Below are 14638 nucleotides of genomic sequence, written 5' to 3' on the forward strand. Positions count from 1 at the left end.
ACTCACTATGTACTAAGTGGAGACTAAAGTCACACCGGCCGCACCTTTATGACTGAAAACTGAAAGCTGTGGGGAGAAATTAAGGTAATTTTCTCCTGGTAGCTGGGATTTCAGTGTGGTAGCCACATGGCCTCATTGTGCTGATTTATAGCTTCTTCCATGCATACTGGAGCTTTTTATTGGGGAAATGGGGTTGTACATTAGCTTTAGTCATGTCATCAGAAGTACAACAACCATACATGGTCTATGTATGACCGTTTCGATCTCCCCCACAGACAGAAAAGTTAATTAAGAAACTCAAAGAACCACAGTAGGTAATCATGAAAAAGTGATTTCTAGGGTTTAAAGACATGTTCAAATTTTAGAAGTAACTCTAAGCTAAAATTCCTGGACGTCTAACCACAGGGACCCCTACTGATCTCGAGAATAGGGTTCTGAGCCTCATCTAAATGCAGCAGAGGCAGCTACTCCCACTAAGGCCATGTTCACACAATGCGTTTTTTACCGCGGAACCGCAGCGATTTTGCCGCTGCGGGTCCGCAGCTGTTTTCCATGCAGGGTACAGTACAATGTAACCCTATGGAAAACAGGAAACGCTGTGCACATGATCCTGAAATTCACTAAAAAAGCCGCACTGAATAGCTGCGGTAAAAAAGAAGGACCATGTCACTTCTTTGTGCGGAACTGCAGCGGTTCTGCACCCATAGACCTCCATTGTGAGGTCAAACCCGCAGTAAAACCCGCAGATCAAAAATATATCTGCGGGTTTTATTGCGGTTATGGGTGGAGAAACCGCTGCAGCAGGAAGTGCGGGGAAGCGGGCGGAAGTACGTGGGCGGAAGTGCGTGGGCGGAGTGTGTTCCGAAGTGACGGAGGCTGTCATGATTCTCAATGGCGAGAGAACATAGCCCAGTATATATAAGAACTAGCTCTTGGAAGATGGAATCTAAACTGACCATGAACTAAACCTGCCGCACAATTAACAGTGGCCGGGTAGCGTGCCTACGTTTTATCCCTAGACGCCCAGCGCCAGCCGGAGGACTAACTAATCCTAGCAGAGGAAAATACAGTCCTGGCTCACCTCTAGAGAAATTTCCCCAAAAGGCAGACAGAGGCCCCCACATATATTGGCGGTGATTTAAGATGAAATGACAAACGTAGTATGAAAATAGGTTTAGCAAAATCGAGGTCCGCTTACTAGATAGCAGGAAGACAGAAAGGGCACTTTCATGGTCAGCTGAAAACCCTATCAAAACACCATCCAGAAATTACTTTAAGACTCTAGTATTAACTCATAACACCAGAGTGGCAATTTCAGATCACAAGAGCTTTCCAGACACAGTAACGAAACAGCAGCTGTGAACTGGAACAAAATGCAAAAACAAACAAGGACGAAAGTCCAACTTAGCTGGGAGTTGTCTAGTAGCAGGAACATGCAAAGAAAGGCTTCTGATTACATTGTTGACCGGCATGAAACTGACAGAGGAGCAAGGTTATATAGAGACTCCCACATCCTGATGGGAACAGGTGAACAGAGAGGATGATGCACACAAGTTCAATTCCACCAGTGGCCACCGGGGGAGCCCAGAATCCAATTTCACAACAGGAGGCATACCGTCGCATGGGGATCGTGTCGGCTGTTTGATAGATTTGGTATGTGTGTGTGTGTGTGTGTGTGTGTGTGTGTGTGTGTGTGTGTGTGTGTGTGTGTGTGTATATGTGTATGTATGTGTGTGTATGTGTGTGTGTGTCCCCATGCGACGCTAGTGCCACCACTGTGCTAAGTCGCCGTATGGGACTACTACTCCCATCCGGTATTAGGATGGGAGAGTTGTCCCTGTGTCCGGCGACTTAGCACAGTTGTAAAGTTACACAAAACACACACAATACACATACATGACACACAGTACATACAACATATAACACAGAGTATATACTCACCAACAGCACACTGGTAGGCGAAGCCCTCGATCCCCTAGAAAAAATCCCAAAATAAAAAATCAAATTCATACTCCCTGTCCGCAGAATCCATAAAACGAGTGTCCCACGCCGATCCCCTGCTCTCCGGCGATACACTGCCAGGAGCGAAGCTCCTAGCAGTGTATCGCGTACTGTTCCGGAGTTCAATGGCGCCGGCGTCTCGGTTAACGGCAGTACAGCTGCGTTGAACTTTCCCACGCAGCACTGCAGTTAAGCGAGAGTGCCGGGGTCAATGACCGCCGGTAAACTCGCTCGCGCATGCACAGTGACACACCGACAGGAACTATGGCTCCTGTCAGTGTGTTGCTGCAGCCGTGGAGAGCAGACATATCTCTGGATGTGTCTGTTCTCCATGGAAGATCTTCGTGGGACCCTCGATGGATTTCTGCGGACAGGGCCAGGGAGTATGAATTTGTTTTTTTATTTTGCGTCTTTTTCAGGTCGAGGGTCTTCAGGACGGATTGAGCGTACAATAAAATATGGTCAAAAAGTGGGTGTCTTTATTTCATTAAAATATTTTTTTTCTAGTGTTTGTGGGTTTTTTTTAACCCTTTCATAGGATTAATAATGGATAGGCGTCTTATTGACGCCTCTCCATTATTAACCGGGCTTAATGCCACCTTACAATAGCAAGGTGGCATTAACCCCTCATTACCCCATATCCCACCGCTACAGGGAGTGGGAAGAGAGGGGCTAAGTGCCGGAATTGGCACAACATTTTGATGCGCCTTTTCTGGGGCGGCTGCGGGCTTATATTTGTAGCCAGGGGGGGGGCAAATATCCATGGCCCCTTTCCTAGGCTATGAATATAAGCCCACGGCTGTCTGCGTAGCCTTTCTGGCCTAAAAATATAGGGGGACCCCAACACTTTTTGGGGGGGGGGGGCTCTCCCTTTATTTGTGAGCCAGAAAGGCTACGCAGACAGCTGTGGGCTTCATATTCATGGCCTGGGAACAGCCATGGGTATTTTAACCCCTTCCCAGGCCACAAATATTGGCCCGCAGCAGTCTGCCTAGCCCTTCTAGCCTAAAAATATAGGGGGACCCTATGTCATTTTTTTTTTTTTTTTGGGGGGGGGGTCCCCCTATATTTTTTTTGATCATTTTAATAGCATTAATAATGGATATGCGTCTTATTGACGCCTCTCCATTATTAACCGGGATTAATGCCACCTTACAATAGCAAAAATATGTGCAACTGAAATACGTGGCACTTAAATACGTGATACGTGGCACTTAAATACGTGATACGTGGCACTTAAATACGTGGCACTGAAATACGTGATACGTGGCACTGAAATACGTGATACGTGGCACTGAAATACGTGGCACTGAAATACGTGGCACTGAAATACGTGATACGTGGCACTTAAATACGTGGCACTTAAATACGTGGCACTTAAATACGTGATACGTGGCACTTAAATACGTGATACGTGGCACTTAAATACGTGATACGTGGCACTTAAATACGTGGCACTGAAATACGTGGCACTGAAATACGTGGCACTGAAATACGTGGCACTGAAATACGTGGCACTGAAATACGTGGCACTGAAATACGTGATACGTGGCACTTAAATACGTGACACTTAAATTCGTGGCACTTAAATACGTGGCACTGAAATACGTGATACGTGGCACTGAAATACGTGATGCGTGGCACTGAAATACGTGATACGTGGCACTGAAATACGTGGCACTGAAATACGTGGCACTGAAATACGTGGCACTGAAATACGTGGCACTGAAATACGTGATATGTGGCACTAAGTCTACGTTCACATTTGCGGTCTGCGCCGCAGCGTCGGGCGCCGCAGCATCGCCGCATGCGTCCCTATATTTAACATGGGGGCACATGGACATGCGTTGCACTCGCGTTTTGCGCCGCATGCGTCCCTGCGGCGCCCGCGTCCGGGCGCAGAGGACGCAGCAAGTTGCATTTTTGCTGCGTCCAAAATCAACCAAAAAAAGGACGCATGCGTCGCAAAACGCAGCGTTGTGCATGCGTTTTGCTGTGTTTTTGTTTGCGTTGTGCGTTGCGTCGCCGACGCTGCGGCGCACAACGCAAATGTGAACATAGCCTTAAATACGTGGCACTTAAATAGCTGGATAGAGCTGGATCCGCGGGCTGTGATCTGGCCTACGCTCAGCACTCTGCGGAGCGCTGTCATTCAAAACACGTCCACTCATTTTGGTGTTTAGTCCCAAAATGGAGGATGGAGGAAGAAAAGGGTTGGACAAGGAAATGACATCATTTCTTTTTTTTTTTTTCCCCACTGCAGTTAAAGCTTTATTTGTGTCAAACACAGACAATCTGCAGAGAAAACTGCATAAAAAACCGCACTAAAAACCGCACCAAAAACCGCACCAAAAAACGCACCAAAAACCGCACCTGCGTTTTCTGCCAAGAGCTGCGGTTTTTAGTGCAGAAAAACAGCAGGGAAATCAGGAACGTGTGAACATGGCCTAAGGGTATGTTTCCACGGTCAGGAAACGCTGCTTGTTTGACGCTGCGCAGAGCTGCAGCGTCAAACAAGCAGCGTCCAGATGTTCCAGCATAGTGGAGGGGATTTTATGAAATCCCGTCTCCACTATGCGTGGAAACCCGCACGCGGCGGCCCTGCGACTCCGGACATGCTGCGCGTCTTTTCAGATCGCAGCGTCCCCGCAAGGCATATCACAGGGCGCTATGGGAGAGAGCGATCATCCCGGATGTGAAGAGTTAACACATCCGGCATGATCGCGTCCCAGAAAGGGGGCGGGGCTTAGCGCCGAGCGGCTTCGCCGCTGCGGCGATACCGCCGGCCATCCTGAACGTGGAAACATACCCTAAGAAGGAATGGAGCGGAGGTGAGCATGCTTGTCCCACACTGGCATTCAAATCAGAGCACAGTTCTTGGGATTGCTGAGGGTCCCAATAGTTAGACTCCCAGCAATCAGGAAAAAACAGATAACATGCTAAAATTTCAATGCACACGTTATTACTCCAAATGGAAAGCTACAAAGGATTAACTGAAAAACAAGTGTAGCAGAACTTCAGAAATCATTTAGGAGAAGTGAAACAATTCCCAAAGGATGATGTACAGGAAGAAAATGGCAGCATATTCTTTGAACATGGCATAAATAACTAAGGTAAGAATAGCACTTTAACAGCTAACCCGTGTTATCCTTGGAATATTCTTTAAAAATTATTTTAATGATTATCAGAAAGCATGTTTTAGTGTATACAGTATATATACATAATGCTTAGCATGGCAGTCATGTGCTATAAAACAGAAAAACGCACATTGTTGAATCACTTGTATAAGCAAACACTGTGCGTAGTACGGAATCCACATCTAGGTATTGTTCACATGTGCGCAGGATCCATTGTATCGTCTGTGTATGACAACACTCCCTCGCTCACGCACTGGTATTCTGTTATTATACCTGCTCTTACATGCACAAATGACCTATAAAAAGTATTTATAGACAACAAGAAACATAAAGACATAAGAGACACACAATACATGTATTATACAGTGGGTACGGAAAGTATTCAGACCCCTTCACATTTTTCACTCTTTGTTTCATTGCAGCCATTTGATAATTTCAAAAAAACTTCCTTTTTTTCTCATTAATGTACACTCTGTACCCCATCTTGACTGAAAACAACTGAAATGTAGAAATGTTTGCAAATTTATTAAAAAAGAAAAACTGAAATATCACATGGTCATAAGTATTCAGACCCTTTGCTCAGACACTCATATTTACCGTAAGTCACATTCTGTCCATTTCCTTGTGATCCTCCTTGAGATGGTTCTACTCCTTCATTGGAGTCCAGCTGTGTTTAATTAAACTGATAATATATTTGAAAAAACTGACCGTCACATCCATACATAGACTAAGTGTGAACAGGTGCTGAACCTAGAGTAACCAACTCATATACAGTCAAGCAAAAAAGGCAGCACACTGCAGCGCTAAGACATGCAAACATGAAACATGAAAACTGAACTGCAATACTGCACTAGAAATATGAAAAATGAGAGCGTTTAGCGCATAAAAATGGCCAATTTTATGTGTACCTGATAGCCCCTTTACGGCATCTCTCTTATATCAGGTCCTACGCTTGCCTACCTCGCTGAGAATAAACGTCTCCATGTGAATGGGTACCTGTGAAAAACCTCTTCCTAGACTCATATTCTCTCTCTCTGTGGAGGGGTACTGGACCTGCTGTAATTAAAACACCTGAGGCTAGGAGGCGGAGTGCTCAGTCAGAAGGCTAAATAATATATTTGAAAAAACTGACCGTCACATCCATACATAGACTAAGTGTGAACAGGTGCTGAACCTAGAGTAACCAACTCATATACAGTCAAGCAAAAAAGGCAGCACACTGCAGCGCTAAGACATGCAAACATGAAACATGAAAACTGAACTGCAATACTGCACTAGAAATATGAAAAATGAGAGCGTTTAGCGCATAAAAATGGCCAATTTTATGTGTACCTGATAGCCCCTTTACGGCATCTCTCTTATATCAGGTCCTACGCTTGCCTACCTCGCTGAGAATAAACGTCTCCATGTGAATGGGTACCTGTGAAAAACCTCTTCCTAGACTCATATTCTCTCTCTCTGTGGAGGGGTACTGGACCTGCTGTAATTAAAACACCTGAGGCTAGGAGGCGGAGTGCTCAGTCAGAAGGCTAAATAATATATTTGAAAAAACTGACCGTCACATCCATACATAGACTAAGTGTGAACAGGTGCTGAACCTAGAGTAACCAACTCATATACAGTCAAGCAAAAAAGGCAGCACACTGCAGCGCTAAGGCCGGAGACACACTGGTGCGAGATACGGCAGAGTCTCGGTGGTTAAAAGCAAGCTGTGGCACCGGCACTCCGGAGCGGAGCTTGCGGCTCCATGTATTGCTATGCAGCTGCACGCTCCGCTCCGGAGTGCAGGTGCCACAGCTTGCTTTTAACCACCGAGACTCGGCCGTATCTCGCACCAGTGTGTCTCCGGCCTAAGACATGCAAACATGAAACATGAAAACTGAACTGCAATACTGCACTAGAAATATGAAAAATGAGAGCGTTTAGCGCATAAAAATGGCCAATTTTATGTGTACCTGATAGCCCCTTTACGGCATCTCTCTTATATCAGGTCCTACGCTTGCCTACCTCGCTGAGAATAAACGTCTCCATGTGAATGGGTACCTGTGAAAAACCTCTTCCTAGACTCATATTCTCTCTCTCTGTGGAGGGGTACTGGACCTGCTGTAATTAAAACACCTGAGGCTAGGAGGCGGAGTGCTCAGTCAGAAGGCTAAATAATTTATTCTCAGCGAGGTAGGCAAGCGTAGGACCTGATATAAGAGAGATGCCGTAAAGGGGCTATCAGGTACACATAAAATTGGCCATTTTTATGCGCTAAACGCTCTCATTTTTCATATTTCTAGTGCAGTATTGCAGTTCAGTTTTCATGTTTCATGTTTGCATGTCTTAGCGCTGCAGTGTGCTGCCTTTTTTGCTTGACTGTATATGAGTTGGTTACTCTAGGTTCAGCACCTGTTCACACTTAGTCTATGTATGGATGTGACGGTCAGTTTTTTCAAATATATTATTTAGCCTTCTGACTGAGCACTCCGCCTCCTAGCCTCAGGTGTTTTAATTACAGCAGGTCCAGTACCCCTCCACAGAGAGAGAGAATATGAGTCTAGGAAGAGGTTTTTCACAGGTACCCATTCACATGGAGACGTTTATTCTCAGCGAGGTAGGCAAGCGTAGGACCTGATATAAGAGAGATGCCGTAAAGGGGCTATCAGGTACACATAAAATTGGCCATTTTTATGCGCTAAACGCTCTCATTTTTCATATTTCTAGTGCAGTATTGCAGTTCAGTTTTCATGTTTCATGTTTGCATGTCTTAGCGCTGCAGTGTGCTGCCTTTTTTGCTTGACTGTATATGAGTTGGTTACTCTAGGTTCAGCACCTGTTCACACTTAGTCTATGTATGGATGTGACGGTCAGTTTTTTCAAATATATTATTTAGCCTTCTGACTGAGCACTCCGCCTCCTAGCCTCAGGTGTTTTAATTACAGCAGGTCCAGTACCCCTCCACAGAGAGAGAGAATATGAGTCTAGGAAGAGGTTTTTCACAGGTACCCATTCACATGGAGACGTTTATTCTCAGCGAGGTAGGCAAGCGTAGGACCTGATATAAGAGAGATGCCGTAAAGGGGCTATCAGGTACACATAAAATTGGCCATTTTTATGCGCTAAACGCTCTCATTTTTCATATTTCTAGTGCAGTATTGCAGTTCAGTTTTCATGTTTCATGTTTGCATGTCTTAGCGCTGCAGTGTGCTGCCTTTTTTGCTTGATTAATTAAACTGATAAGACTTGATTTGGAAAGGCACACACCTGTCTATATAAGACCTCACAGTACACAATGCACGTCAGACCAAATGAGAATCATGAGGTCAAAGGAACTTGCCAAGGAGCTCAGAATTGTGGCAAGGCACAGATCTGGCCAAGGTTACAACAGAATTTCTGCAGTACTCAAGGTTCCTAAGAGCACAGTGGCCTCCATAATCCTTAAATGGAGGAAGTTTGGGACCACCAGAAGTCTTCCTAGACCTGGCCATCCAGCCAAACTGAGCATTCGTGGGAGAAGAGCCTTGGTGAGAGAGGTAAAGAAGAACCCAAAGATCACTCCAAGTGGCCATCATATACTGACCTCCTGGCCCAGCCACTGCCTTTATTGACCAACTCTCCACCTGGCTTCTTCACTTTCTCTAGGTTAACATTCCCACCATCATCATGGGTGACTTCAACATCCCCACTGATACCCTTCAGTCAACAGCCTCCAAACGTCTGTCCCTTACTTCATCTTTTGGACTTACTCAGTGGTCCTCTGCAGCCACCTACACAGACGGACATACACTAGACCTGGTCTTCACCCATCTCTGCTCTCTAACTTCACTACCTCCCCTCTCTCTCTAGCCGACCATCTTCTCACCTTCTCATCCCTGTTCTCCTCACCGGTCACCCATGTCCAACATGCGCACCCCCGCAAGAAACCTTGCACACCTAGACGCCCACACACTCTGACTCTATCCTTCCACTGGCATCCATATCTTCACTCCACGACACAGACAGTGCCACTGCTTTCTACAATGCCACTCTCGCATCAGCTATTGACATGGTTGCCCCTCTCGTTCATGGCCGAGTGCGACGTATCTATAGACAACCCTGGCACAATAACACCACTCAAAAGCCCCGGCAAATGTCCTGGGGTGCAGAGCGGCATTGGAAGAAAACACATTCGCAAGATGACTTCACTGCATTCAAACAGGCAACACTCGCTTTTAAATCTGCTCTGACCTCTGCTAAACAGGCCTACTTCACAACCCTCATATCTTCCCTATCCTTCAACCCCAAACAGTTATTCAAAACTTTTAACTCCCTCCTCCGCGCCTCCCCCCCCCCCCCACTGCCCCCTCCAACCTCCCCTATCTCTGCTGAGGACTTTGCCACACACTTTACAAATAAGATCGACCAAACAAGGCAAGTCTTCATTGTTCAACCACCACAACCCCTTTATATACCAGACCAATGCCCATACCCCATAACCTCCCTATCCAACATCACTGAATGGGGCTTAATTGTCTCCTCTCCAAATCGCACCTCACCACCTGTGCGCTCGACCCCATCCCATCCCACCTCCTCCCCAACCTCACCACCACTCTTATCCCATCCCTAACCCACCTCTTCAACCTATTACTAACTTCAGGCACCTTCCCTTCTGCTTTAAAACATGCCACAATCACGCCTATCCTTAAAAAGCCAACCCTCGATCCAACAGCTATGTCCAGCTATCGCCCGATATCGCTGCTCCCATTCACTTCCAAACTCATGGAGCAGCACTTCCACGCTGAACTTTCCTCCCACCTCTCATCTAACTTGCTCTTTGACAATCTACAATCTGGTTTCCGCACCCATCACTCAACTGAGACAGCCCTGACCAAAATCACTATAGACCTACTTACAGCCAAAGCTAATGGACAATATTCTGTACTCCTCCTCCTAGACCTGTCCTCTGCTTTCGACACAGTTGACCACTGCCTCCTACTACAGATACTCTCCTCCTTTGGCATCAAAGACCTCGCCCTATCCTTGATCTCCTCATACCTTTTCAACCGCACATTCAGCATCTCCCATTCCCACACTGCCTCCTCATCCCACCCTCTCTCTGTTGGAGTTCCCCAAGGCTCTGTTCTAGGACCCCTACTCTTCTCAATCTATACACTTTGCCTGGGACAGCTCATAAAGTCTCATGGATTCCAGTACCACCTTTATGCTGATGACACTCAGATCTACCATTCCGGCCCAGACGTCACCTTCCTGCTGTCCAGAATCCCGGAGTGTCTATCAGCCATATCCTCCTTCTTCTCCTCTCGCTTCCTCAAAATCAATGTGGATAAATCTGAACTCATCATCTTTCCTCCATCTCAAAGATCTTCCTTACCTGACCTATCTATCGCAGTAAAGGACATCACGCTTTCCCCCGTACCGGAAGTCTGCTGCCTCGGAGTAACCCTTGACTCTGTCCTGTCCTTCAAACCGCACATCCAAGCTCTTTCCACCTCCAGAATCCGTCCTTTCCTCAACCGTCAATCTACTAAAATTCTTGTGCATGCCCTCATCATCTCCCGCCTTGACTACTGCAACATCCTTTTCTGTGGCCTCCTTGCTAATAACCTTGCACCTCTCAAGTCCATCCTTAACTCTGCTGCCAGACTAATTCATCTCCCCCTCTGCAAATCTCCTCACTGTCTCCCATTCCCTCAGCGTATCCAGTTCAAATTACTAATACTGACCTACAAAGCCATCCATAACCTGTCTCCTCCATGTATCTCAGAACTAATCTCCCGATATCTTCCCACACATAATCTCCGGTCCTCCCAAGATCTCCTTCTCTCCTCCACACATATTTGCTCCTCACCCAACCGAAGTAATCAAGCGCTGATAATGCAGCACAAGGTCAATAATTGAATCTTAGTAAAGCAAATAACCCTTATCCATAATTGATAGATTAAGTAGATAAAAACATACACTTTTATTTGAATAAAGTTAAAAACCATGAAACAACTACAACGGATAAACACATAGAACACACAACCGTGCTCCCTAAACAACATTCGGATCCTTCAGATGGAACCTGAAAACCTACCTCTTCAGGAAAGCCTACAGCCTGAACTGACCCTGCTGCCTCCTCCCCACTACCGAAGCTACCACCTCACCAACACCAGAGTTCCTGCAACCCTCAACCTATTGTCTCCATCCCCACCATCCTGTAGAATGTAAGCCTGAAAGGGCAGGGTCCTCGCCCCTCTGTATGAGTCTGTAATTGTTAGTTTGCTTACAGTGATATCTGTAATTTGTATGTAACCCCTTCTCATGTACAGCACCATGGAATCAATTGTGCTATATAAATAAATAATAATAATAATAATAATAATAAAAAAAAAATAATCACTGTGGCTGAGCTTCAGAGATGCAGTATGGAGATGGGAGAAACTTCCACAAAGTCAAGTATCACTGCAGCCCTCCACCAGTTGGGCCTTTATGGCAGAGTGGCCCGATGGAAGCCTCTCCTCAACGCAAGACATATGAAAGCCCACATAGAGTTTACTAAAAAATTCTCTGGTCTGATGAGATGAAGATAGACCTTTTTGGTGATAATTCTAAGTGGTATGTGTGGAGAAAACCAGGCACTGCTCATCACCTACCCAATACAATCCCAACAGTGAAACATGGTGGTGGTGGCAGCATCATGCTATGGGAGTGTTTTTCAGCAGCAGGGACAGGACGACTGGTTGCCATTGAAGGAAACATGAATGCGGCCGAGTACAGAGATATCCTGGATGACGTCACCGCTGTGCTCTGCTCTTACATTCCGGCCGGCAGTCAGTCAGAGCGGGAAGCAGACTGCAAGGGACCTGACGGACACCGGAATGTGAGTATGTACGGTTTGGTTTTTTTTACATTTACGATGGTAACCAGGGTAAACATCGGGTTACTAAGCGTGGCCCTGCGCTTAGTAACCCGATGTTTACCCTGGTTACAAGCGAACGCATCGCTGGATCGGTGTCACACACACCAATCCAACGATGACAGCGGGAGATCCAGCGACGAAAGAAAGTTCCAAACGATCTGCTACGACGTACGATTCTCAGCAGGGTCCCTGATCGCTGCTGCGTGTCAGACACTGCGATATCGTATGGATATCGCTGGAACGTCACGGATCGTACCGTCGTAGCGACAAAAGTGCCACTGTGTGACAGTACCCTTAGAGTTTAATATACTAAAACAGAAGGGATAGAGATAACAGTCTGGATATATAGCCATATCAAGAATATCCTCCTCCAGGCAAAAAGATAGTTGACTGTGCATCAAGAGTAAATAGCAAAATACACATATCGGTTACAAACAACAAAATTTTGTTGATAACAATTCCCAACCAGAAAGAAACAGATAACGGGGGTTTAACCTACTTAGCTCCAGCCTTGACGCATTTCCCCGTCTTAACGGTTCATCAGAAGGCCCAGAGAGGAACCTAGCAGTGCCACAGACGTGAGGTGTCTGGATAAAAGGCATACCTTTGCCAAAACAATCATATCTTTTAGGGTGCCAACCTCCACTGCCAGGAAGGGACAGCAGGTTTATTGTAGGGATTGTCTGGCAGGTTAATATTTTGGGCTGGGGAATTTTTTAAATAAATCTAATAAAAGAGTTTTTAATGGGAATATATGTTCACTTCTGAAGATTCACCTTCCAACAAGAGAATGGCCCTAAGCTCACAGTTAAAATAACAAAGGAGTGGCTTCAGAACAACTCTGTGACCATTCTTGACTGGCCCAGCCAGAGTCCTGACCTAACCCCAATTGAGCATCTCTGGAGAGACCTGAAAATGGCTGTCCACCAGCGTTCACCATCCAACCTGACGAAACTGGAGAGGATCTGCAAGGAAGAATGGCAGAGGATCCCCAAATCCAGGTGTGAAAAACTTACTTCATCAAGCATCATTCCCAAGAAGACTCATGGCTGTACTAGCTCAAAGGTGCTTCTACTCAATACTGAGCAAAGGGTCTGAATACTTATGACCATGTAATATTTCAGTTTTTCTTTTTTAATAAATTAGCAAAAATTTCTACATTTCTGTTTTTTTTCAGTCAAGATAGGGTGCAGAGTGTACATTAATGAGAAAAAAATGAACTTTTTTGAATTTACCAAATGGCTGCAATGAAACAAAGAGTGAAAAATTTAAAGGGGTCTGAATACTTTCCGTACCCACTGTAGATCTCATTACCAGCATCTACCAATTTCAATGATGAAAATAACTGTGTATACGTCTCTATAATATACCTGGCTGTCTACTTAGTATGGAAATCACTAAGCTAAAGGGAGAATAAGGCCGGGATCCAGGCTCCCCATAGATCGCTGCTGGACTGTATGGTGATTGAGTGCGGAATACAGGCTGTCACCATCACACGCTGCGCTCAGCTTGTTATTGGAGACTAAACAGAACACAGGCAGAACTGGCAACATTCAGCACATGGCCTGCAAAATACACTGATATATGAGAGATGAGATAGATATATAGACAGACAGACAGATAGATAATAGATAGATAATCGATAGATAATCGATAGTAGATAATAGATAGATAATGGATAGCTATGAGATAGATAGATAGATGTCAGTGAGACACATAGCTCTCTGTGTTCATTATCTCATTAAATACATTTACAGTTGACCAGCTTGATTCTCCTGAAATTGCCTGCACCCCCGACAACCAATGTGCCAACTAGTATATAGATAATAGACAGATAATATACCTGGGATGGGCTATAGCTGTGAGACACATAATGACACGTGAGGTGACTGCACAGACAGTAGTGACATATATAGCAGCACTATACAGAGTACAGTGGGGACAGGGCAGCACTCGGTACCAGGGCAGACCCCCACACACAGCTGCCGTGGGCACGTCCCTCACCTCAGCCAGACCTCAGTTTCCTTCTTACCGAGTAGTAGGGTCAGCAGCACCGGGGCGTCCATCAATGTAGCCCGCCTGGCACATGGGGGGTCGGCGCCCGGCAGGCAGAGGCTTGCAGAGTCCAGCAGCGCGTCCCACTGTGGCATACAGGCTGCTGCAGGCAGATAGGAGCAGCTGGGGAGGTGACCTGCAGGGCTCCTTCTATCCGGGTGACATGCCCCTCCCCTGTCACTTGTAACAGCCCTGCCCAACACTGCCCAAAACAGACACACCGTGCTCTGCCTGTGCATGGCGGGCTGCCAGCTCCCTGCAGCTAGCACTGCTCTGCCTGCAGCTAGCACTGCTCTGCCTGCAGCTCTGCTCAGGAGTCCTGCTTCCAGGACTGCATCATCTATGGTCCTCCTGAGGCATTCATCTCATAACTATAAGTGACTGCCCACAGATTGCCATAATGGAGGGGCAGAGCATTCCTGCTGCTACTGATGTACCTGTGGTACCTGGGTGTGACTGCCACCCCCACAGTCCCCATACTCTGCCCCTGATAATGGTGGTGGTGTATAACTGCCCACAGACTGCCATAGTGGAAGGGCAGAGCGTTCCTGCTGCTACT

At 46.2% G+C, this 14638-nt stretch overlaps 1 protein-coding gene across 1 annotated transcript in view; it reads right to left on the reverse strand.

The window, feature by feature from the left end:
- BTC (betacellulin) overlaps positions 1–14358 on the reverse strand; it is a 75218-nt gene extending 60860 nt beyond the window's left edge. Inside the window, exon 1 of the mRNA XM_077276627.1 lies at positions 14057–14358. Coding sequence (XP_077132742.1) covers positions 14057–14318 — 262 coding nt within the window. The 5' untranslated portion in view covers positions 14319–14358. The remainder of the gene's footprint in view (positions 1–14056) is intronic.
- Between the last annotated feature and the right edge of the window lie 280 nt (positions 14359–14638).

Source organism: Ranitomeya variabilis, chromosome 1 (assembly GCF_051348905.1).
Source record: "Ranitomeya variabilis isolate aRanVar5 chromosome 1, aRanVar5.hap1, whole genome shotgun sequence".
NCBI classification, from domain to species: domain Eukaryota; kingdom Metazoa; phylum Chordata; class Amphibia; order Anura; family Dendrobatidae; genus Ranitomeya; species Ranitomeya variabilis.